The following is a 26,262-nucleotide window of genomic DNA, read 5'->3' as shown; positions in this document are numbered from 1 at the left end:
TATAATAATGAAATGAAGATGTAAAATCTGTTTTAAATGCGAAGATAAAGGCTCGATGTCAATCAGCATGACCTTCCAGGGTAAAAATTTAAATAGTGGCCTAAATAGTAAAGTGAATTGGTTGTAACTTTGAAATGATAATAGTGTCCGATACAGCAAACAAGAGGCTGTTTGTTCTTGGCCCAGATATGGCAATATTTCCAAAACAGTGCTTAGAGCAACATAACATAACTAGACTGTCTTCACAACAATTGATGAAGAGTCTTTTTTTTTATCTAATGTGTTTATTTTAATTAACACTTCCTGCTTGTATTTATTTATTTATTTTCAATTTCTTGTTTAGTTCTTATCACGTCACAATTTTCTTGACTAATGCTGCTTTGGGGCTGACGAGGGACTGTGGAAAAAATAGACATTTGAGCAAACTTTGCATTGGGGGCGGTGTTCTAGACAAGACAATATTAGAATATTCGCTTAGCAACCGCGGCCGTAAACAGACGGCGGACGTCGTAAAGGGTAAAGAGGCTGGTGTTGAAAAGAGTCGAAACAGAACCCATTGTGGTGTTGGAGAGGAGTGAACCGCTGCCCGAGAGAAGAAGAAAAGAGGCAATTCCGTGACCACAAAGGGACTCATGGTGCACGGACTGCAATGGACGTTACGGCACAACACCGACGCTGCTGTCCTTTGTGAGGAGGACCGCGTCGTCCAGTCGGAAAGATCCGGTATATGAAGAGTTAAGACTCGACATCCCAACTGTTTATTCCAGCAGCTAGCAGGCTAGCTGGCTAGATACCTAGGAGCTAGAAATGGGAAGACCGTGTGAGTTTGCCTGATAAAGATCTCCGTCGACCTTTGAAGAAGCTGTTGTTTTTGGACGTTGGCCGCGGCGGTGTGAAGTACCCGTCGCTCGCCTCGCGAGTAGCCTCAACTTTGAAGAATGATATCAAGTGAGCGTTAAAGCAATTTACTACTACGGACCCGGAGAAGAAGAGGAGAAGAAAAAAAGTCATACAGGTTTGTTTCATAGTTGTTTCTTCTCTTTGCACCCCGCGTTGTAACCCAACTCAGCGTTTTAAAACACCGTGACCAGGCGCACGGCGGGTTTCAGGAATCGCTTATCCCTTCATTTTCTGCAGCCTCAAGCCGACCATGTAAAGAAAAGACAAAGCAAAACTCTCGCTCAGGCTTTCAGTGCGTTTGACACTTTGAGCGGCAGCGGCAGCAGCACGACTGTGTTGTTTCTATAAACAAAATCTTATCAGATGCCCACATCCCCTGAACGATAACAGGAAGTTTATAATTTCTATTATCGCCGCTGGTGTTGTTTTAAGTTGCAGCATATCTAACCTCGGCATGTTTAAATTGCCATTGGCAGGTTACCTGCGATGTAATTATTCTATTATCTTGTAGCTCCATGTTAACTGCCCAAGGAAACATTAGTCATGTTCATGCCACGTACCTAAGCACAACGTCGGCAATTAAAATTATTCAAAGCAGCAAAATGCAATGAAATGTCATCGTAAAACAATCTACTGTACAACCAGATGTGGATCATGTGATGGACAGAAATGTGCTGTCATTTACCCCTCTGAATTCCTGTGGTTACTTGAATGCTGAAGATGATAAATTATAGCAACAACACTGGTGTTGGGAGACTGTTTAATTGCTGGAGGGGTCGTTCACTTAGACTTCCTCATTGGAAGTATTTCCTCAACAAAACATGTTCTTGAATGTCTGCCCGATTATTTGGCGCTGTAGGGTTTTTTTTTTTGCCTACTCAAATTCTCTGTACCTCAACAGGTTTCCACTTGGCCAACTTGATTTGGATTGATTTGCTTTGTATTTGCCTTGCTTGTTGGCATGAGTGAGCAGGAGGTTGAGCCATTCGCCCATCAGACAGAAAGGCTGGGGCACTAAAATTGAAAGCATAATTCAAAATAATAACAAAATTGACTTGACCATGAGATTTCTGTGGAATAGTAATTACTGTACGCTCTTTGCAAACTCCCTGCCCTTGATTTCTTCAAGGGAAAAACAGATTGCCACAACAGTCCTAGTATTTAGTCCAGATAAAGCTTATAATAAGTCCTAAGGAATTTCTCTTTATAGTCTAATGAAAACAATGGGCTGCTTAGAATAAAATTTTCCATAACAGGAGACTAATTGTGCAGCCTTTCTGCAAGGTTAGTCGACAAGGGAACTATGAAAACAGTCAGATGCACTTAAGACGTACTGCTGGTGCTTGATTTGAATGTTTCTGGGCACTCAGCAGGGGAACGTTTTGTAACTGTACCCCTGAAAGCTCCTACGGGAGCTGTGTTTTTTCGTTATTGACACCAAACTTACCAAATCAAATGAATAAGGCAAGTTTTACAACAGATGGAGCCACATTAGGGGAGACCTTTAATGAAATAAAACATGTCTCCCTGGTAATGAATTTTCTTCTCCCCCTGCCATCATCACTACCACAACCACTCCAAACACATTTCACATTTGTTTATAGTGAAGCTTGTTTTTGGCAGCCCCTTTTAATCACTCCAAGTCGTAACTTCACTGAGATGACACATTTTGTTTTTAACATGAGATGTAAATGTATGACAACTTTTCCAAACTCTGGCAATAGTGAGTCTGGCTCTTGGATGAAGTGCACCTGCTTAAATTAAACAAAACAAATCTGCAGCACGCCGTTGAAGAATCCAGAGAGCCAGTCTTCTCAGTTCGAGCGAGTCCTCCCGAAACAGCTGCGTCAGTTTGGTGCAAAACAGATACCATTGATATTCTCATTAAAAACCACCAGCGTTTGGTTTGGGCCGGAGATGAATGGACTAATGTTCGTGTGGGGATGCTGCTAATTGGTGATTATATTTTGAGGACTCAATGTTCCATTAGGCGTGCGAGTGTTGCTGTCATTCGTATCAATCCATCACTGTCCGCGTCTTTTGCTGTACCGAGGCAATCCGGCTGTGGCTGAATGTTTTTGTGATCAAACATTATTGACTCCCTCAGTCGATAACCTTGGCAACAGTAGTTCCTCTCTCCAGCTCCAGCAGCCGCACATCGCAATGGAAGAGGAGGAGGAAGGAGGGGAGGTGGGGGGGGTGAGAGGAGGCTTTTTCCGAGCTTTGAGTAGGGCTTCGTGGTAATGCCAGCGGTCTCCGGGGGTAGACACGTTCATCTGTAGATTTGTGTGTGTGTGTGTGTGTCCATTCAGAGATGGTAGAACTGCTACTCTGTATTCAAGTGATCTCTTTCCATTCATTTCCATCACAAGAGCAATAACTCAGTTTCTCTCACCTTGCTGTCCATTAGCTATACATTGCTTGTATCTCTTTTTCTTGCTCCCGTCTATTGTACTTACACCTACACTGTGTTCCAGTCGCTTTCAACACCACTTCGTCTTTGGACTCTTCTTTTTGCATTTCCAGTGGAATTATTCAAGCATGTTCATGTGTGGCTCGACTTCATTATATCACGATGAAGTTTAGCCTCAGGTGCAGCGAAGAGAATGCATTACCCTGAGAGTATCCTCACCCTCCAACACCATTATCTTGAAGCCGGCTTTTACACAATGAGCTCTGCGAAAGATTATTCAAGGAAGGGAAATTTCTTTTTCAACCCCGTCTCATGTTTTTTTATCTGCGGCATTCTGTCGAAAATATAAGTTTAATAAAAGTTGAAATATTAGGATATTACGATGTTATCTTCATCCGCTGCGACCTTTGTCATTCTGTTTTAAGCCAACATGGGGCCCATTGCTTCATCTTGCGCCTTTTCTGTCCCAGTAATGAGCCATTTTGCGGCTCTTAACATCTGCCAAACTTGGAACATTTTGAATGCAAGACTCATCTCCCATGCATGAAGAGTCAGGCATCCTTTGATTTGCCCTCTTTTCTTTGCCTCTCACCACCGTACTTTGTAGACTGAGAGCGCTGAAAAACTTTCTTACCCCACTTTTTGGCAGCGGCTGTATATGTGATGAGAGGTAATTTGGTGCTTATTCTAAATAGGGTTCTCCTCTCGCTATTGTGCGTCCCTCCTTCTCACAGAGTGCGGAGGAAGCAGAAGGGGGAGGGATGGAGGAGGTGAAGGAGGTGGAGGGGGGGGGTCGGGGCTAATTTAAAACACAAGTTTTTCTGTGGGCATCCAAAAGAAAACACTGCTTTAAATTTCACTGCCCCTCTATTCCGGTGGGTAACATCTGCGTTGGAATACAAAGCATCTGGCTTTAATTTTGGAGCTTCATGTGAACTTTACCCTTGTCAAAAAACCTGAGTAGGCAACCTCGCCACAGAGACCCACACACTCCGTCTTCCTCCCTGCAGCCGTCGGGTATAGCATCCAGCAATAGAGAGTGAGACAGATAAATAAATGGCTTTGCAGGTGCACAATTCACAAGAAGCGGTCTAGTGGGGTAATTACCAGGGAAAAATATCCCCGTCCTAAATTACCATGCCATCCTTCCAATAATGTGTAGCAGCAGAGAGGCAGGCTATAAACACGAATCCAGCAGCAGCAGCATTGCGATTCTTCTCCTCTCACTGCTCCTCGCTAGATTAAAGTGTAGATTTGAAGAGAAGGCGTCATTGTTAAGAGTCGTGCCTTTCGCTGTTAGCATCCCAAGCATTTTAACACCTGACTTGTCTTTGATTAACAACATGGAAGTGCCAGGTGTAGTTTATCCTTTCACTTAAGCAATTAGTACGGTCATTGACATAATCCAGGTAACGCTTCATAGGTAATTGAGGCCCATCGCGGGGATCCATGTGTCCTCCCTCCCCTGTGTTAGCCGCCAGCTTGTGCATCTCATTACCCCCCCTCCCTCCCGTGCCGTCCAGGTCGTGGTCAGGGACTCGCTCTAGCTCTCTCTGTTGCTCACTCTCGTAGGTATGAAGATGTGAACGTCTTGTTCTGGCTCTGGGCTGAGGTTACGTGTCGTCCCCTCTATAAGCCCTCTGTCAACCTTAAGTAAATCTCTTATCTGCTTCCAAAGATCTCGCAGCCATGTCTGCGCCCTGACCGCCTGTGTCAGATGCTAAATGGGACTTGAATTGAAATCGTACAGCAGCAGGATATTCAGTTTTTTTTCTTTCTCCCCCACTTCAAGCAGCCAGCTTCCTCTTGCTTCATGTAGCAGGAGGCACAAGGCAGCACACATCATTTTGATTCCCACTGAGGTTGCTGTTTTTTTGGGGAGGTGGGGGGTGGGCTCCATTCCCTCATTTCCCATCTCCCATTATATCTTCCTTTTCCAATTTAATATGAATATCTTGTAGAACTCGAATGAGTTTTTTTTTTTTCCTCGGCACTGTTAAATTACTCTGTTGGCCTTCTTTTTAGCTCATTCTGAATGAGGCTGAGGTTCATTTATCACACTGCAGGCATTCTGTCAAAGTCAGCCTGACGTAGACCTACAGTTTCTTTATTTGCCTCGCTCCACTAAATGCATGACAAATTATCTTTTTGTACTTTAGATCTCTCGGGTCAACGTGGGCACCAAGTAATATATTCAAAACATGTCCTCACATGACTCATTACTCCAGCCTAAAATTACTATCAGTGCTTCATTCCAGCATCAAAATATATAAATAAATATTGTCCCATATCTTGGAAATTAGTGACACTGTGAAGATTTACAGTAGACGGTTAAATAGTGAGTTTTAAATGATATTTAAAAAGATGTGAAAGGAACTCTCCTTATTGTATTATGGTAAGAACTTAGAAGAAAATCATATGCTCACTTTTGAGTTGGGTCTCATGACTCGAGCTACAGACTTGTGGCAGAGAACAGAAAAATGCATGAATCATGTTTTTCTTTTCTTACAAAAATACGGAGTGCAGCTTTCTGTAGCTCCCGTATTTGGATATGGTCTATTTTTACATTACTGATGTTGGCCTGATCTGCTTGAGGTATTTTCAGACGGAGGTCTGAGGTAAGAACCAGCGCGTTCAGCGTCTTATCTGACACTCGGCAGCCGCACGTCTCTCTCAGCCGCTGCTCTCTCGTCTGCCTCCAGCCCCCCGTGTCCTTCCAGATCTCGGCCACTTCGATCTGAAAGCATAATGCAAGGAACCCATCGACACGCGCACTAATCACACTAGTGTGCCTGCTCGTTAGCCATGCCCTCTCAAGTCAGCTGTCCTAATAGGCATGTCCTAATGAGCTCTAATTGAGGATGGCTAATTTGCATGGCCTGACTCATTGTCTTTCTTAAAGCGACTTACAAGACTTATAAGATTCACTGCAAAAAAGCTGATTGGGGGGTCCAACATGGCTTCATCAAGGCTAGACCGACCGTGGGTGGGGAGACTTTTCGGGGGCATTGTTAAAAGTCCTATGATGCCAAATTGTTGTGTCTTTCTTCCCTGCTTTAGTAACTTACCGTTCCCTTCTTTGCTGACGTCAAAAACGCTTCTCGGAGGCATTCACAGATTTCTTTTCCTCTCCGGGCCACAAACGTTATTTTAGTGACACCAACCATTTTTCAAAGAAACAACTTCAAAGCATGATTAAAACGAAGCAGGGCAACTCTGATCAAAGGTTAAACTACACACAGCGTGACTCTCTTCACAATGCAAAATAAGATTCTTCCATTTGAAGCAAAAAAAAAAGAGGAGAGGAGAGGAGAGGAGAGAGGCAAGACTTCTGAGCTGAGTGTAACTGTTGAGGTATGCAGACGGTGTGTAATTCTGCTGTGCATGGGAGGAAAAGTGATGGATACTTCTGTAGCTGCACAGGGAGGTCCTCTGAGGAATCATCCTCGCAGTGCAGCACATTTTATTTATACGAGGAGAGGATGTTGTACATTTCCTCTTAATTTGATCACTGACACTTTATTTTCCCTTTTTTCCCATACTTTTATTTATCTTTCTTATGTTGGGGGGAGTATACAAGAAATTATTTCCCAAAGAGAAGGAGCTCAAACAGGCACAGGCAGGTTTATTGCATTGGCTGTGGGCCATCTCATTTCTGCTCAAAAAGTAATGAAATCTCTCAAATGACCCAAGCAATTCAAATTTGTGAGACAATTTCATATGCCAGAGAAAGTGCTTCTTTGTTTTATAGGCAGTATTCCATGTTATGACTCTGGATTTTCAAGTTGCAGGCCCAGCAGAAGAAAAATTAAATAAACCCCCTTTTCACTTGTTATCCATAACCAAAAGGCCAATTTTGCTGTTTATAAAATGTAGCTCCTTTCATTTGCCCTGATGTAATGAGTCCCCGTCTCTCTTTCTCTGCTTGATTCCAGGCCCGCTGGCTCCAGGTTGCACACAAACACCAAGAAGGGAGAACATGACTCGCTTGCCCCTGCCAGAGACTGGCACGGGGCAGTTGTGCCAACCTTGCCCCTGCGTGCCACTTTAGAAGATACCCTGGTTAACCATGACAGAGAGGCGTTGAGGTTACCTCCCCGGCGATCGTCTCGACACCTCTCCTCCTCCCTATCCCTCAAGACCCCCCTCCCCCACCCCCCAACCCCCCACCCCTGCTCCCGTCCCCATCATGCTGCGCTTCCTGCCTCTCAAACTTGGCCGCCTGTACCGCTGTCTGAAGCTCCTCTTGGTGGTGGGATTGTTTGTCATCTTGTTGATGAACACCCACAACCTGTTCGCCTCCTTCCAGAAGAATGAGCTCACTGACAGACGCTTCATCAACCTCAACAAGTGTCCCGCCTGCTTTGGCACCAGCTGGTGTCGCAAGTTCATGAACGGCCAGGTTTCCTTCGAGACGTGGGGCCGCCTGCGATTCCTGGACGTGTTCAACGTCAAGAACGTTTACTTCGCCCAGTACGGCGAGCCCAGGGAGGGCACCCGCCGCGTGGTGCTCAAGCGGCTGGGCTCCAACCAGGAGCTGGCCGAGATAGACCAGAAAATCTGCAAGAGGGCCACGGGCAGGCCGCGCTGCGACCTCATCCAGGCCATGTACAAGACTGAATTCGCCCGGATCAACGGCGACGTCCGCCTGCTCACCCCCGAGGTGGTGGAGGGATGGTCGGACCTGGTGCACTGCCCCTCTCAGAGGCTGCTGGACCGCGTGGTCCGCAGGTACGCCGAGACCAAAGACTCAGGCAGCTTCCTGCTCAAGAACCTCAAGGACACTGAGAGAATGCAGCTGCTCATGACCTTGGCATTCAACCCAGAACCACTTGTACTACAGGTACCGTGTCTCGTTTGAACCGTCTGTCAGTGTTGCATGTTTTCAGTATAAATCTTTATGTGTGTGGCTTTTTAAGGTCGCTTTTTTTCATTTTCTGTCGAGTGATGTTTGACTATCGCAGTCTTTGAAGGGAATATTGCATCTCGATAAAGAGGCGTCTGTCAGCTGATCTGTGGCACCAGGTGTTTTCAGCAGAGTTGATAAGGCTCCTGGACTTTGCTACAAAGCAGAGGAGAGCATCTTCTCAAAGCAAGCCAGGGTGCTGGCCCACAAAGCCCCCAGTAAATTACAGGGTGGAAACCCTCCTTTTCCTTCCTCTTCTATAGATCTGAGGCGAGCCATTACACCCTCCCTAAACTCCAGGCTACATCCAGACTACATGTGCCCGCTATCTGGAGCACGAATATTCCTCTGCTTAGAATAGAGAGGGGTTTTAGAGCTGTGGCCTCCCAAAAGATGAGAGATTTTGGCTGGCAGCAATACTGCATATTTAACACTATATGTAGGGCAGTTTTGAATTATTCAAAGATGCATCTGTAAATGGTCCAAGTTGTTTTTAATTTTAATATACGTCTATGTCCACTGGATTCTCGTCATTTGTGGGAGTCAAGTAAGTGCACGGATCTCCCTGCAGGGCTACTAAGTGATGTCAGCATCAATATTCTTGATCCTTCACTTGATCTTGCCAAATAATACTTTTTTTATTCAAAGTTGGTGACCTGCATAACTGCCTTTTTATTTCAGAACTGCAATATAAAAAAGGATTCGGCTGAAAATTACATCTTGAAAGACCTAAAACGCAAGTTGTAAAAAGCCGTGCCCTTTGAGGATTAAGCGTTAAGTTTTGACGGGAGTTTGACTGATGGAACATTTATACCTCAACCCATCTCCATTCTGTCATCCAGCATGTCAACACAACCATACTATATGTCATATAAGCGCTATCCAGGTCCTTCTCCCACACTGATTTACAAGGAGCCAATCAATTTCAATTTCAGTCTGGCATTGACTGGGTCTCGTGAGGGGACAGAACAACAGTGGTCATGGCCCGTGTAGACATTCAATAACTTACTCTGACCTCTAGCACCCACCCCCCCACCCCCCGTGACTTACATACTGGGCTTCCACCTCCAGGCATTTTGGAGGACAAAAGGCAAAATCAGCCTTTTAGGTCAGTTGATCTATAAAATCTGATTAGACTTGTGTGGCCTCCCTTTTCCTCCCTCTCTCCTCTTTTCTTTCTCATTACAGCTTTCTCCTGACCATGCCCCCCCCACACCACCCCACTAACCCTTTTTTTTCTTTGTGTACGCTCCACAAACTCCAGCCAGATAATTCCATCAGTGTTTTTAATGCCATTATGCCCCAGTTGAGAGGCTCGGTGAATCACCCTCCGTTCTTATTTCGGCACACATCACACACCAAACGCATCATCATGCACACACATTGTCCACACAGCGCTCTTCGCTCCTTCCTCCATGTATCCCTTCCATGTTTACGGTCGGGACTCATGAATTGTTGATCGCATCCTGAACTTGTGACCTGTGGGCCTGCGAAAAAGAAGAACCATGGGGTCTGGGCGTGTGTGTGTGTGTGTGTGTGTGTGTGTGTGTGTGCAGAGGGCCAGGGGTAACAGATGGTGAACATAGTTTTGTGCAGATGGATAATGCACACACAAGAAATGTGCCAGACATCTCAGAGAAATCACAGATCTGGAGGGCCTTGACGGTTGGGCAGCATCAGTGAACTCAAAAAGATGAGGAGAAAATTTGCTGAGAGGCTGAGAGACCCTATGCACAAGGTTGGGCAGCACTAGACCATAAAGAATTAATGGCGTCTATAGAGATAGAACAGGATACATGCTGTACTACAACACCTTGGTCTCCTTTTTTTTGCCAGAGGTTAGTGCTCCTGTGCAGGGACAGGTTTTAACTAAAGATGGAAGAACGTGGGCTGGATTTTTGTGTCCATTTATTTAATGTAACCCGATCCGTATTTCAGCTAGTCATCCTCTAACCTCCTTGTCAGGCCTCGGGCCATGCTTTACTTTGCCTGCTTGTGGTTAAACACCTCTTCACTAAGTTGGAGAGGCCAGTATCACTCAGTGTATAATTAAATACTGCTACATTTTAAGTGTAAGTGCTTTCCTGCTGTCATTAGTCACCAGTGCCATGTTTATGTTTTTTTTTCCTGCCCGTCTCCTCTGGTTTTGTACAGTTGTATAATGTGAATAACATTTCTGCTGTCTGCTCAGTAAGCTGCACACTCTCTCCCTCTCCCTCTCTCTTCGAATGGCTTCTGTTTCCAGTCTTTTGAAGCCACAGGCAGTAAATCGGTCCTGTTTCACTATGAGAAACCAGACCTTCTTTGTCAGTGGGAAACAATCTGCTGTGTTGTTTCGGGTCTGGCCAACAATGCGTTTTCTGTGTGCTTTTGCGGTACACAGGCATCCGCACACACACAACACCCCCACTCCTCTGTCACGTGGAAGACAATTTGGCTTTGGGGAATAAATATTTTTGGAAGACAAAACGACGACAGCCAAACAAGAAAATCCTTGTGCAACGCGAAGCACCTTATGCAACTTCATCTGTTTTCTCTCTTGTTACCTCTTAAGCATCGCTGTTTGTCTTAAGGTTGCTGAGATAAGTCGGCCCCAGACGGATCTCTGTTATTGCCATCACTCAGCCCGTGCGAAGGGTCTTTGCCAGCTGGAGAAATTACATGATAGACTTTAATTTGACCTCTTATTCGACAATAAGTTGGTTTGCATGAAAAGTGAGTAATTCATTCCGCTCATTTCCCCGGCTTTGGATCTTATTTGCCATCCTTGGCTTCTCTCCTGCGGCTAGATGACTCACTGATTCATCAGGTGATGGTTGTGTTTGATGGAGTACATCTGGCCCGGCCTTAAATTAGTTCGATTTAGCCTAGTCTTCCCTTCCAAATCATTAAGCTTGGTGAGTTAGCCAGGAGCATGTGACTGCACTCGCACCCTTTTTGGTCCTCAGCCCTGTCTTGCTCACTGGAGCTGAGAATAGGATGTGACAGGCCTGTGGGGTTAACTCAGTCAGCGGTGCTCTCATCTCCTCCAGACTAAAATCTCTGCTCTCCCAGACACCCCTCGCCCTCTTTTTTTATTACCATCTCTCCCCACCTTACACTGATCCACCCCCTCGTTCAACACCCCGGCCTCACCTGACACTGAGACGTACTCCACAGACGGCAGGATCCTCTCTCCCAGCGCCGTCTGTTTTTTTTTCTTTTTCCCAGAACACGTCTGACACTGATATGAAATCAGAGAAGAGAGACGGAAGACGGAGATTAGAAAGATGACCTTATCTCCTAAGATTTTCGACAGCAACATTTTAACGCAAATGCTAAAGTAAACATTCACAACGCTTTCAGCGAACACATGAGCAGCTTGTTTGAATCTTCTTTTTTTTTAAATGAGGGTGGATGCCTCTCTGGTATGCTGCTGATTTAATGAGGCCTCTGCATAATCTATTACGATGCTCGTTCACTCTGGGAAGCTAGGCCAAAATAAAGGTGATAAATTCAGGGGTGGGGTGGGGGGGTTTGGCACAAAGTGAAGCAAAGGTGGGGCCTCAAGTGTGACCTACTGAACTTTGATGTATTTTTTTAGTAGGAAGATAAATTCAAACGCATCAGGTCAAAAGTAGATGCACAAGCTGTGAGTCAAAGAAGCTTTTTATCTGCAGAAACAGAAAAAAGACGACTTATTGATTAGACATTGAAACGTGTTTTAGATTATACAATGAAGAGGTTACTAGACACGCTCCTTTTTTTACATATCAAATTACCGGCTGTAACTCAAAAGCATCAGACAGGGACACCTTTACATTCTAATTTCAATCCATTAAGCAGCACTGCTTTTGTTTTCAAAGGTTAATTGTTAATAGTTAGTTTCCTCTTCTTCCCTGGGACTTTCTCCAAGGCCACACAGGTAGTTTGTGATGGTGATGGATTGCATTTTTTTTTTTCTACCAAGAGTTATTGTGTCTGCAGCAGTCAGACATTAGAAAAAGAAGTGGGACACGATACTTTTTGCACTAAGCTAGATGTGGTCACAGACAGAAAAACAACCTCTCTTTATTGCTCTGGCGAAATGATGGCCAGAATTTGTGCCTTTTATTATTTTTTATTTTTTTGTATTTTGTCTGTGCAGGGTAAAAAACAAAAACAAAAAGACTGTGCAATCTTACGGTCAGGCTTTCTGGGTCATGCCTCTTTTAACAAAGAGGATCAAAGCTGTTTTGTTTTTTGTTAGTTTTATTTATTTCTTTTCATTTAATCACACACACTGCATGCCATCCCGGCTTAAGTAAGAGCCTTCTGTCTCTAAGGCCGGCTCAGTGGCTGAGGTCCACCGGTAAATAGTATTTAAGTTGCTAGTCTGTGATTAGCACCTTTTGTTTTTGGGTCTGGGGGATTGTGACGCTCTTAGGACATAAGAGAGGAGGATGTGTACGCCGCTTAACCCTGCTTCAAGTGCTCCCAAACCCCCTTTCATTATTCTTATAGGCCTTTGTGTACAGACTGAATCCTGTTAGGATAAGACAGGGAGTTATCTGGGCCCGACTCCCCTCTTTTGGCTGCCCTCGCTGGATGGAGGCCCTGGTGGAAAAGGGAGAAGCAAAGGAGAAGGAGGAGGAGGAGGAGGAGAGGAGCAGAGGGGTTTGTGTGAGTGAGTGTGTGTTGTACAAGCCAGAGCCTTGTGGTGTTTTCCCCCCATTTGAATGAGCCAGACTGCTTGTGTTACCATAATCCTTTCTCTCATTCTGCCTCTCTCCAAACACGCACACACACACACATACATACACACACGCATGGCAGCTGTGTTTGGTTAGGTAAATGCCTGTGGCTGCACCCCCTGCCCCCCTACCCCTCTCTCTCTCTTCCCCAATCCCACCCACCAGCTCCTTTTTTAGATCCCACCCCCCCCAATCCCACAGCTTCCTACTGTTACAGCCTACACACATACACACACACACACACCCCACCCCAGCCTACCTTACACCCAGCTCCTGGAGATGCAGCTCTGCAGTGCAAAAGAATCTAACCCCCATTCACAACTCTCCATGGGCCCCTTAAGATGGCCAATATGGATCCGTAACGAGTGGCTCTTTACCGTGCCGCGCGCCCTGGAGAGCTCAATGTTGGAGCAAAATATGCTTTTCAGTACATCAGCTTTTCCTGCAGTAATAAAATCGGCCAGTGCATTAAAGCGTCAGGCACCTAGTTCTCGCCGGAAAAATACGAGGGGTCAAGGAGATACTGTCGCATCGCCGTCTTTAGCGTTTGGATCTTTTACAATTGGTAGAATAACTTCATTTAATCGCTTTCCTCACCGCTAGTGTCGATGTCAAAAGACCTGGCCAGAGGCTGACACCTCTTACATTTGATGTCTTTTCTTTTCGCTTGTGATACTTAATTGCTCCTTGTGGGTAAACTCTGTCTGTGTCTGTAGAGGGGTCAGAGTGCAGGGTCAGCGACAGCAGTCTCCCTACTCGCTACAACATCCGACTGCCCCCGAGATAATTGGCGCCTGCTCTGAAACACACAACCCCTTGATGTAGGCCTCAAACCCGCAGCCCTCAGGTCTGAGGCCAAATTTCACTCGGGTTCCTCTCTCCAGCCATGTGGGCAGCAATACCACCTAGACTGAGTCAACACCGCCTGCCTATGACTTAATACATTCCTCGTCTTCCAGCGGAGGGGGATTTATGAGGTGGCTCTGTGCGCAGTGGCTCAGGTTCAGGTCGGCAAAGGGTTTCATCTATCAGCTAGCAGCTAGAGTGTGTACAGAGCAACCCAGAGCCGCGCTGTCCTGTGCTCTCATTCCTCATCCTGCTCTCATTCGCTCTCTGCGGAGCAGAGGCCCGCAGAACTCCAAAGACCCAGCTAACCCATTTCTATCACTTGTTTGGCGGAGCTCACCTAATCACATACGCACTCTTTCCCCCTTCCTTTCCGCCGGTTCAAGCCAACTGTATGTGGTCTTACTCAGACTCTCCACCTGACTTTGTGTTGGGTTTTTTTTGCTTTCTCATCTGAGCTCAGTGTTTTTTGACCTCTTACTTTCTCATTGGCTCCGACTTCTCCACACACACCGACACACACAGACGCACATGCACCAAGCAGCTCTTTATAGTTTCAGTCTTCTTCATTCAACGATTTTCCTCTTTCCCAAGACTGCTGCCAGCTCTACACACTGTGACTTTGCACTCTTTGAACTGCGTGTCTGGTAGAGGGAAAAAAGCGGGGCCCTATTCTAAATTCAGATACATACACTTTACAGTCTCTGTGTCTCGCTGCTCTTCATTCTCTCACACACAGACACACATATATTCTCCTCAGCTTGGCGCTCTGACTTGGCGTTTCCTGGCCTCCCTGTCTGGAAGAGACAGCATCACTGCCCCTGTGTTGCAGGGTTTTTAGGGGGGGATGGAACAAAGTGACACGAGGGGGGGCCAGTGTTAGCGGGAGAAGCAGCCGCAGCAGCAGGAGACAGGAGAAAAGGAGAAGAAAGAGGCAGCGCCATGTGTGCCAGGATGAGGAGTTAGCGCCGGCTCTCCCCCCGTGGGGCCCGAGCTCTCGCCGCGGACTAACCAACTGGATTTTTAAACTTAAATGGCCAGCAAAGTGCCAGACGGGGCTCGCTTGCCACAGATCTCCCAGACACACAAGGTCAACATGAGCGCTTTACAGAAAAAAGCAACATGTTTTTTTTTCTAGTCCATCTTGGCAGATCCAGCCTCGCAGAGCAGATGTGTCTCCTTCTCAAAGCTAAGCCCTTCTTTTTGATGAACAGGGTTGAATGATGTTCATTTTGCAACATCGGGGGCTGAAAAGGGGTTTTCTTGTTGCCGTCGTTGCTGTTGTTGTGTCTGACTGAACGTGCCATGCTTCCCCAACCTCTAGCGTTTGATCCCCGCACTCTCAACGAGACCTGTCCCAACTTGTTTGCTGTGAGACAGTGGGGCTTTTTTTTTGTTTTGTTGAGGACAGAAAATGTGGAGAATTTACACCACACCCTGCCCACGGCTTTCACGAGCCGTACACATGAAACACCTCTGTGGCAAGCTACTAATTTCCTTCTTGCTCTGAGTAGTTTTGGTTGCAGGATGAAGGCGACTTGTTCCTTTTTAAATCTTGCATTTAAAACCGGAGCTGTGTGTGTGTCCAGTCCACGATATTTGCACGAGTGTGTGTGTGTGTATGTGTGCATCTGTGTATGTATATGCTTGTTTGATAGAACCAGTGTCCTTTGTAGGCCGGCCAAGGCAATATCTTGGGAGGTGCTCATGTTTACTCGGCCCCTGAATAGAGGTTGTTATCAGCCCTGGTCACGTTGCATGTTCTCATTCACATGCACTCGGATCCAGTTTCACATAGACACACACGCACAAAGAGCCTCTTTCGAACTCACTCTCTCTCTCACGGACTCACACTCGTGCACGCACGCACACACGAACACACGCACACAAACCCACGCCCACGCCCTCCCCCGAGTGGCCCAGTGGAAGGGCACGCCTTTGTCAGCAGATGTCAGGACGCAGGTGTGTGTTCCTGTGCCTCTCGCTCCATTCGTTTCATCCTCTTCTCCAGAGGCTGCCCATTTGTCTGTGGCCCTGTTTCATTTCAGCCCACTCCAATCCACCCCCCACCCCCCAAGAGGATGCTGTGTCTGTTGTATTACAGGGAGAGGGGGAGTGGAAAGCACAAACACCCCCAGTCAATGCTAGGCTACTCTAGTGCAACAGCACAACCTTTTAAGATTAGATTAGTCAGACTTGGGCCTACTGTAGAAGTCACTGTGGGGTCGTCCTTAATGAGAAGAGTCTGTGGTAACACTTTATAATAAGTACACACTATAAAGCATTAGTTAAGCATTAATAAATACTGAATTCTTCATTTATAACGCATGAATACTCATTGGTATGTAGTTTATAGATACAGTTAATGCTTATCAATGATGAGTAAAACATTTTTAACTGTGTTTATAAACTACATACTAATGAGTATTCATACATTATGAAGAATTCAGTATTTATTAATGCTTAACTCATGCTTAATAGTGTCTACTTATTATAAAGGGTTACCAAATCTGTTTGGGTCTGTTCCACTCTTGCTTTCATTGTCTCCTGAGCCCGGCTCATTCTTTCCATAATGTTACAAAAAAAAACAGGAATAAGAGCATTTGGCACCAGGTCTAAAAGTTAAAGGTTTTACTAAGCAGAAGATAAAAGGTTTTTGTCCAATGAAGGGGACAAGAGCTGATGAGACCTTTGTAAAGCAGTAAAAGTTGCTGGGATGTGTCATTGGCACTTTTGCAACCTCAGCATTTTCCGTCAGCATAACATCACTGGGAGACACCTGGTAAAATTCACTACCTGCGCAGTCCCCACACATACACACATCAGTACCTTCCCCGAGCCGGCTCAGAGATAGCACGGTGGATGTAATATTAGGCCGGGCTTTCCAATTTATTTCTCGCCCCTCCTCAACGCCTCATTGCGGATGTTAATGACTTCTGCAGAGTAACCGTTTAAAGGCTGCTAAGGGAGAATGATTGGTGGAGCGTGTGGAGTATTTATCAACCCCTGCATTGGGGCGAGTTTGAATCCAGGAGCTCAGGCACCCACTTCACTTCCACACGCCTGCCCCACACCATTTCAGCAGCGTCCTCACCTTTGGACCCCTGCATATAAAACTTTAAATGATGGAAGCTCATAAAAATGGCACTGAGGCATGAGTTGTCAGGACCCCCGGTAAGTGACGCAACGCGGCCAGCCTGTCAGTGCGGGCGAGTGAGCGACAGCTATGTTTAGGAACCATGGACGACGGCCGCACAGACATGAAGCCGTTCTCATAACAGCCATTGACAGTGTCTGAAAGTAGCCGGAGGGCATTCATCCTCCTCCTCCTCCTCTCTCCCATCAGCACCCGCCACCCCCACCTCCCTCCCCCCCATCTGCCGCCGCTCTACTTTTGCTCCCATTCAGGCTGCAACCTGACAACAAAGAGAGAGATGTGTTTAGCAGGCAGGTCTTTGCCGGTTTATTCCTCCTGTCCACTGGAGCGGAGAAGTGAAAGACACTCTGTTTGTGTCTTCTGTTTGCCGTCTCCATCGTATTCTCTCGTCTCCTTTCTTGCTTTTCCCACCCGCCAGCCCCCCCCCCCACCTCTCGTCCTCTCCCTCCCTGCCACCCTTTCCCCACATCCATCCATCCATCCCCCCCCTGAGAGAGGGAGGATAGTGTTTTTACATGGCATGTCGTAGCCGCAACATCGGACAGGCCAGGTTTTGTCAACAAGACCAAGAGCCGCTTAGATTTGCTGCGACATAAAGCGATCTGAGGTGAGAATCTGGGTCAGAGGGGAGCGGGGGCCTAATAGGGATGTACCATCAGTTGATCCCCTTTCAATCTAATCTTTCTATACCAACCTCAAAAAATTAGAAAGCCATTTTAGATATTTAGTCTGTTTAGCCTCTAATCCTGAAATCTCTTCTCTAGCAATGCTTGTTAGCTCGCAGAATCTCAGTAGTCTGGGATTGTCTCCTTTCCAGCCAGAGCTCGGAGGGGAGTCGATCCACCATTATTCTTTGTTTCTCGGTATCTGCCAGTGTCCTCTCACTCCCTTTTTTTTTTTTTTGGAGACAAGCCTACTTCCTGATTCTTCTTCCTGTCAAGGAGTTTGTAACACCAGAAAGAGGAAGAGTTTTTTGGGGGGGAAGTTTAGTAAGTCATTGCCAAGTGTACGGGGCGACGGGCACAGACAGACAGACAGGCTGCTGGAGGCCAGTGCTGCTTCCTGGACAGACTTTCGTCTGCCTCGCAATTGATTGGGTCACCTCGGGGAAATGGGCTCGACCAAGACTGCACTGCATGCAACTTATCACTGTCCTCCCCCTTTTTGGTGGTGGATCTCCCTTAAAACTGATGGGAACACGAGATTGGCCTCAGGTATAGATTTACACCACTAAAACGGAGCGTGTGAGACTGTGAGATTGTGCCTCCTCTGTTTTTCCCTCTCTTGCATCAAGATCTCAATTTTTCATCCTTAAGATTATTCCAAGGTCGTTTGTCCAGTCAAGGACCCCTAGCAAGCGTTCTTTGCCTATTGTATCACACACTATAGCACAGGTAGTATATATATACCTTGTCCTTCAGTACGCTTGGCAAATTACAGCCTTGTCAAGGGGTGTAATAAAGGCGCTTAAGAGCAGTACAGTTTGAGGCGTGTCAGAGATAACAATGTCTGAGCACCAGTCAGCGCGGTGTACTAATGAACCTGCCAATTGCGGCATCGTCACCATGGTTTCTTTGTCACATGAACTTCCTGTGCCACAGCCTCCATGTGGCATAGGTCCAGCTGTTGTCTTTGAGATGCAGCCGACTTAAAAAATGTATGTTTTTAAATAATTTGTATTTCATTAAAGTTGCAAGAGAGTTAGGGCAGCCATGCATATTTAACCCCCTCCCCTCCCATGACCAGAAATTGAAAGCCGGCCTGGTATTGAATTACCGCATGTGTAAAGTAGGACGCAACAGTCATAGTAGTTCACACCTCACCTGCAGCAACACGGTGTGTTCCCCGCCATATCTCTGATGCGATTGGGTTTCAGAGAGGGAGGGCTGCCGAGGCTGCCGTGAAACATGAGCGCTCCCGGTTCTCTGTCTGTGTCTGCGCGGTGGCTGCCTGCCAGAAACAGCAGCCTAAGAGAGATTTGTTACATAGGAATTGTGGGCTATCATTAAGCTAGCATATGCCTGGGTGTTTATTGTAAAAGATAGAGGCCTATGGCAGGAGGGTTTATTGTAAAAGATGGGAGCTTATCACTTGTAGCAAAAACGCCAAAAAAAAAAAAAAAGGAGGATTTCATTGTATTATTTTCCATTAATTTGTCCACCTATTACAAAAAGCCTGTGGGCAATGAAGCGGATGAGGTGGAGCCACAGAAATGTAGGGAAAGTGTGAGACACCAGAGCTCATGGAGAGAGATGGAAGCAATAACGAGACCTACAAAAACCCGGTCCCTGAGCAGCCGGGGAAGGTTTTGCCAAACGCAGCTGCTTTTCATGCCCAACTCATTTAAGTCGTCTGGGTGTTTGTGTTTGTGCTCGTCTGCGCGAGTGTGTGTGTGTGTTTGCCCGCGCAGACGCCACCACTTGACCTTGAGCGATTGCAGATGATGGGTGCGTGCGTGCCTGTTTTTCGTTTGACCTCAATAAAGGCGAGTAAATCTGAGACAGATTGGGGTACTGCTACGGCGGCAGCGATGCCACTTCCTGCTAGCGGCATTACCTTGTTATTATCAATCAGTTTTAAACCCGTAATACACGGCCATTTCTTGTCAGCATGCCCAAACTACATTAACTCGGTTAGCCAACATCATGCAGCAGTTTAAATCGCCCCGCTGCCGCATCACAACACATCAGGCTTCCCTGCTAACGGCTGCTTACCACAAATCACCTCCTATCACTTCTCGAGAAGCACTGAGTACAGCGGCGTACATCAGCTCATAGCTGTAGGGCTTTAACACAAACCGGCCCTTTTCCTTTATTAAATGTAATCTGTTATACCCAGCGCTGGCTTTGTTTCACGTGAGCTTTGGCAAAGTTTCAACTATTGTGCTTAGAAAATTGTGCATCAACAACAACCCAAGGCTGCACATGGCAACTGTGTCTCTGGGATTTATTTATTTTATTTTTTTGCCTCTGTGCTGCGAAACTGATTTCTGTGCAAGATAAACAAATATTTTCTGACAATCTGAAGGTTTCCTCAATTCATGTTTTAGCCTCTGTGTTTCAAAGCCAATGGGGTATTTCTCTCAGCCAACTCAGCGCTACGCAGCTTGACTTCTTTTATCTGTGTTTTTTAAATCAACAATCTTCTCTCCTCATTTGTCTTCCCCCTTTCCCAGAGCTTTCCTTCAGACGAGGGGTGGCCGTTCGCCAAGTACCTGGGAGCGTGTGGGCGTGTGGTAGCTGTCAACTACGTGGGCGAGGAGCTGTGGAGCTTCTACAACGCGCCCTGGGAGAAGAGGGTGGATCTGGCGCGGCAGCTGATGGACATCGCCGAGCAGCTCACAAACAACGATTTTGAGTTCGCCCTCTACCTGCTCGACGTCAGCTTCGACAACTTCGCCGTCGGCCCACGCGACGGGAAGGTCATCGTCGTCGACGCCGAGAACGTTCTGGTGGCGGACAAAAGGCTGATCAAGCAGAGTGAGTGGCGGCGTCCATCATTACCTGAGCAAACGTGTGCCGTGTGTGTGTGGGTGTGCGCTCATGTGTTTGTGACAGTTTGTCTTGTGTCTCAGGTCTTTACATTAACATTAAAAGCTCTGGAGCGGCATAAGATAAATACTGCTCATTTATCCAGCCTATTATTTACATTTAAGACGTAAGACTGCTTCACATACAAATTATAGAGCTGTCATCAGTGCTTTAATACTTGTGTTAGTTTAGAGCTTTTCTTAAATGAGAAAAAAAGTGATAATTAACCATTCATTTTATACATAATAAGACTAATCATGCAGCAGTTATTCCTCCTTTCCGCTGTCTAATCGCACATTGCACTTTCCAAAAGCCGGAGTGTGATTCAAACGCTGATTCTGGAGAAAAGTCTGCACTTAATGCGGAGGACTGTCGCTGCCAACTGTAGCTTATGAGGCAGTGACGAAGGTTCGCGGAGAGGCCTCCAGGGACAGACGGCTGTGGGCAAATCTGCACATGCTTCAAGCCTCCTCTCTTCTAAGAATACATGCCTCCAGCAGCCCCCTTCTGCCTTCCACTCGCTCGTCCCCTTCAAAGCAGAGATAGTTCGGATAACAAGCCATCTCCGCTGCCCTAGTTTCTTTTTTTTTTCCTCTCAGAATAAACCTCATAACAAGGACAGAGAGAGCCATACATCACAAACTCAGTGTGGCAGTATCCTCCACCTCATCCAACCCCCCCCTCCTCCCCCTCCCCCCACCTCTCCTTGCTGGTGTTACTTCAGAGAGAGAGGTACGACCACCCAGTCAGGCTCCCAGATTTGTCCCTTCCTGCGGAAATCCTATTAAAGTGATAAACTGTTGTGTCGCTAGGTGTTGAGGTTCCGCCATTGTGCCCTGTGACAGATATGAACTATTGTCTGGGGGTGTGTGTGTGTGTGTGCAACAGATCCTATGTTTGTATGTGTGTGTGTACTTTTTTTTCAAGTTGGAGGGGATGTTTTGTGATGAATTGATCCTAAGATAAATTGTTTTTGCCAAATTATAAGATCTGAAACCAGCAAACCACAAATAGACATACAACATGCCGTGTCCACCAACATGCCCTGTAGCCCCCCACACCCCCTCCCCTCTTCAGTTTGTTCTTGATTTCCTGTGTGATTATGTTGCTTTGTTGGGTTTTTTTAGCGACAGCCGCAATTTTCCAGCCCGTCACACTGGCCACTCGCCCTCCGCGAGTCCCAAGGCACAATCCAGGTTGAGACTCCCTTTTGTCTGGCCAACACATTTAGAGCTTGACAACTCAAGCTGCTTACCCCTGACCATTCAGAGTTTAAGCCTCAAGAATGTTTATGTGCTCCTTTGCGTGTTTTGTGGGCCCTGTGTTGTTTGTGTGTGTGCCAAGCCGCCGGCGCGAAGCAGGGACGAAGAAGGGGTTGACGGCCGTAATGAGCATTACGGGGTCAAGGCCATGTGTCGGACAGCGGGAGGAAATAGGCGCAGTAACCTCCTCCCCCTCCTCCTCCTCCTCCTCCCCACCACCGGCTCCACAAGCAGAGAGATTGAATCCCTACAATTAGGAGCCCAAGTTTGAAAGCCAGTTCAAGTGCGCAGCGCGAATCTCATCAGTCTAAACCGAGGCCAATTGATTTGCAAATCAAACGCGCAGAAAAGCTACTCGCCGTTCCGACCCTCTCGTTAGGGGGGGAATCCATATTGATGCGACTGGGTTTTTTTTGCAGCGAGATGAAATGCACGGCGTGTTGAAGTCGTGTCGTGGTGCGCTGGTGTGTTTGCCACAGTCCAGTGGTGCGAAAGGATCCCATTCCCCATCATTGAGTTTATGGCGTTTGAGGATGGTTTCTGGAAACACACGCTGTATAATGTAACACTTCACACTCTCTCTCTCTCTCCTACACCATCGAGGTCTGACTTCTACAAACACACATGGACTCTCTCCCTCCCTTTTCTCTTCACATTCAATAATGCACTCTAACGCGGGGGCACGCATTGTGAAAACCGGCTCGTACTCTTGAATGTCACCAGTAAGGCCACACTAACAAGCAGCGCAGGCCCGCCGTCCCCTCTCGCCTCAGCCCCGAGGAGGCAGAGGAGTGAGGTGAATGTATACAAGTCCGACCCGAGCTCTTTAACATGGAAGATTCCAGATAACACAGGAGACGCGAGAGGCTGGACGTGTCTGCCCTGTCCTCCTCCCTCCTCTCCTCCTCTCCTCCTTCATTTGAATTGGAAATGATTTTTGTTTTGCTTTGGAAATGTTGTAGCTTTGTTACGCTCCGTCCTGCAGTAAGACTGGAACTGAGGGGGATTGAGGTGCAAGTAAATACACCGCATACTTGTTTTTTGCTTTTAGTTGAGACTCAAACTGTTTTTTTTTTTCTTTTCTTTTCTTTTTTTTTGCTGTGCTCATCTTCATCCTTGAGCGTGAACCTTCTGCTCCTTCTGTTCCTTTGTAGGCACTCTGTTTGCGTGCTGTAAGAGTTAGTGTGTGTGTGTGTGTGTGTGTGTGATTGAACAAGAATAGGACAGTCTCCTGATGCCATCTGTCAATCAGCACAGAGGTGTGATGCATGGCCAGCTCTGAAACATTAATTGCTTTCACCTCACCTTGCTGCTTATGCGCGTATCCCTCCGTAGGTGTGTGTGCGTGTGTGTGCGTGCACGCTCGTGGCATGCTTACGCAGGCAGATCCATCTTCATCACCTTCCCTGATTGAGGTTGATGTGCCCCTCCTCCTCGGGGGGCCACATGGGCCCCCTCGCTAACAGGGCAACGCTGGATGTTTGATTGAGTTGTTCTGATGAGCCAGAGGAGAAGTGCATTACAGCGCTGATACACTGATTATGTGTTTGCATCCTCTGGGTCTGCTCCCCCCTCGCCCTCCTCCCCCTCCTCTCTACATTGTTATTGATCTGCTTTTTAATGCACAAACCAATAGCTCTCTCTCATCATTCCAGGTTATTTTCTCCCCCCCACCCCTCCCCCACACACGCACACCTTCCTCCTCCTCCACCCTTCACTTCCACAATCCTCTAAAGAGAAAAAGCAACGTGAAATGAGCTGGAGAAAGACTTTTATTTGCTCAATAAATCTGGAAAGTGGTTCGTTTCTGTCGAATGAAAACAGTAGATGAGTTGTTTGGCCGTGTGCTTTGAAAAACAAATTTCCTGTTAGCGCCCACGGGATTGTCAGAAGTGGCACCTTGGTCCATCAGCTCTTGGTCGGGTTAAATTTATTTGTGTATTTGTTTGATAATTTGCACAGAACAGAGGAAAAACTATTATTCCGAGAAGTCGGATGCGGTCGAACGGTTGTTGTCAGTGATGTTGGTGAAAAGGAAAAATTCTCATGACGCAAAAAAAAAAGTCATCTAGATATACACAAAAAAAAAAAAAAGTATAAATGCAGATCTGTCTGTCTTCATCTGGTGAAAGCTCTAAGAAACAGGCTTATGATCCAGTAAATGCTTTTATATATTTGAAATGAATGTGATGCATCCACGACTCCATCAACATCATTGACTATTTTTTACGATCAGTATATTTTTATGGCCGCGTGTTAACCCCCCCCCTCCCCTCCGTCTCCCCGCAGACAAGCCGGAGAGCTACGACGTGTGGTACGAGAGCCGCTTCGAGGAGTGCGACAGGGAGGCCTGCCTGTCCTTCTCCAAGGACTCCCTCTGCTCCCGGGTCACCGTGGACCACAACTACTACGCCGTCTGCCAGAACCTGCTGTCGCGGTACGCTACGTGGCGGGGCACCACCGGAGGCCTCCTCCACGACCCCCCCGCCCACATAGCCAAAGACGGACAGCTGGAGGCCCTGCTGGACGAGTGCACCAGACCCAAAAAGCGCTACGGCCGCTTCCAGGCGGCCAAGGAACTGCGTGAATACCTCACACAGCTAGCCGCCGCCTCCTCCTCCGCCACGGCCAGGTAATGAATGGAGTCGGCGTTAGCCTTAAGCACTGAGAGACTGGATCCTGTACTCTTTATCTCCGGACTCTTAAGATCCTGGTTCTTGTACATGATGTCATTCGCTCCCTTTTGTGCACCGGAGCAGGAAGGTGTTAGAGGTCTTGCATCAGGAAGTGTAGGAATCAAAACTTCAAAGCAGATTTGTTAAAGCTCGAGCTTTTACCTGACTTTTGCTCTTGTGCGAGAGACGAGTGTGGCGCTAAGAGAATCTGCAGAGAATCAGGATAGAGAAAGGGATAGAGGTAACTTCTCCCTCTACCACGGTGGTCCTGCCGTCTCTCTCTCTCGGGGGGAGAAGGCAGAGAGGGAGGGGAGAAGAAAGGGCTCTGGTAAACGCACCGTTCGCTTGGACCCGGGCTTACGCAAAAAAAAAAAGAAGAAAAAAAACCAGAGCGTCCAGGCAACTACAGCAGCAACACCATCAGTCAGCCCTGACCACATCCATCCTGCCGTTCACCCCTCAATCCATCAGAACTGTTGTGTTTGAAAACATTGAACCCTAACGCCTGTTTCATTTCGCCCCCCCAGGATCTCTTGTTGTTGATGTTGATGTTGTTGTTGTTTTTTTTATCTTATTTTATTTTTCCAGGGCTGATTTTTTTTTAAGTAGATTGGTGCGTTTACATTTTTTTGCTGTGCCATGGCTTTTTCTTTTTCTCTGTAGCATGGCTGCAGGGAAGGTGGAGGTAGCATGAATCTCCCACTGTCAGGCAGCAGGGAAGGCCGAGCTGCTGCGACGAGAGCAGAGAGAGGCAGCGAGGGAGGGGGGAGGGGGGTTGGGGTTGGTAAGGTGTAGGGTTTTCACGCCGAAGAAACAGAAAACCCTCGGCGGCTATGTAAGTCCAATTTCCTGCTACTTCAATCAATCACTCGATTTCCAGGTTCCAGGATTGTGGCAATCATCTTTTTGTTTTTTTCTGAGTGTTTTATTTTTCCCCCTTTTTTAATAGGAACCAGAGAGAGTGAGACAGAAGTACATAGGAAAAGGAAAGGGGTAATTATACGGCGGTGGCCCTCGATGCAGATGTGCCTATACCAAAGAGGCTGTATGTAATATTAAAACCCCACAGAGCAGTACAGTGACAGCACCTTTCCCTCCAGTTGTCCCCCACTAGAGCTGTCCAAAGGAACTTGAACGTGCACACAATCTGGTATGAGCCGTCGGGCCTGCATACTGAGTTTCTCCCTCAGTACCAAGGCAGAGGTTGGCAGCACTTCCTGCCACACGAGCCGCTCCGCTTTGTTAATGTCCCTGTAGGATTGATAAATGATGACGAGTTGAGCCGAGACACATTTCTCTGCAACAGGGTTGAAAAGGCGCGACTAGGAAAAACATAGGAAAAATGAAGTGATTCTTAACAAGGACTGGAACAACACCACAGAAACTGCACAGTAGTGGCCTCCAGAGCCAGCTCCTCCTCTTAAATGTCCGTTATCGACAAACGAATCCTGTTGCTAAACTTCTCCCGCAGGCGTCGGGAGCCACCGGCTCTATCAAGCAAAATGGCATAATAAAGGGAATGAAGAGATCCCAAATTAGTTTTTCCCCTCGCCCCAGAGCTGGATTCTGACCTGTACCTTTAAATTTTGCAGGCCCCCGAAAATTTCAGTTGAATATTTAAAGACTCGGCACCACTTAGAGGTTGGGTTGATTTTACACTCAGTGGACCAGCTAATTAAAGCATAATCACAAATACAGGCTATCAGAGATCCTCCTTAATGGTAAAATGAATAAATAAATAAATAAAAACATCCCCTCTCTTGCCCCCAGTATGTCATCCGTCTTGAAGTCGTGACTCAGACCTTTAAAGTCCGGCTGGAGCGTCGTGTATCACGGTCAACGGACAGTCCAATAATCTAGT

The 26,262-nt window shown here is 46.8% G+C and overlaps 1 protein-coding gene across 1 annotated transcript; it reads left to right on the top strand.

Annotated features, from left to right (window-relative positions):
* Positions 1-548: 548 nt before the first annotated feature.
* dipk2ab (divergent protein kinase domain 2Ab) lies at positions 549-25,462 on the top strand. The gene is made up of 4 exons (XM_085762743.1): positions 549-1,015; positions 7,249-8,156; positions 20,110-20,413; positions 24,016-25,462. Exons 2-4 carry the CDS (start codon positions 7,503-7,505, stop codon positions 24,360-24,362), a joined length of 1,305 nt encoding a protein of 434 aa, XP_085618869.1. The 5' UTR covers positions 549-1,015; positions 7,249-7,502; the 3' UTR covers positions 24,363-25,462.
* Positions 25,463-26,262: the final 800 nt, after the last annotated feature.

This window comes from Trachurus japonicus, chromosome 20 (assembly GCF_045865225.1).
Source record: "Trachurus japonicus isolate A0001 chromosome 20, Traja_1.0".
Classification (NCBI taxonomy): Eukaryota; Metazoa; Chordata; class Actinopteri; order Carangiformes; family Carangidae; genus Trachurus; species Trachurus japonicus.
This window is presented reverse-complemented; position numbering and strand designations above follow the sequence as displayed.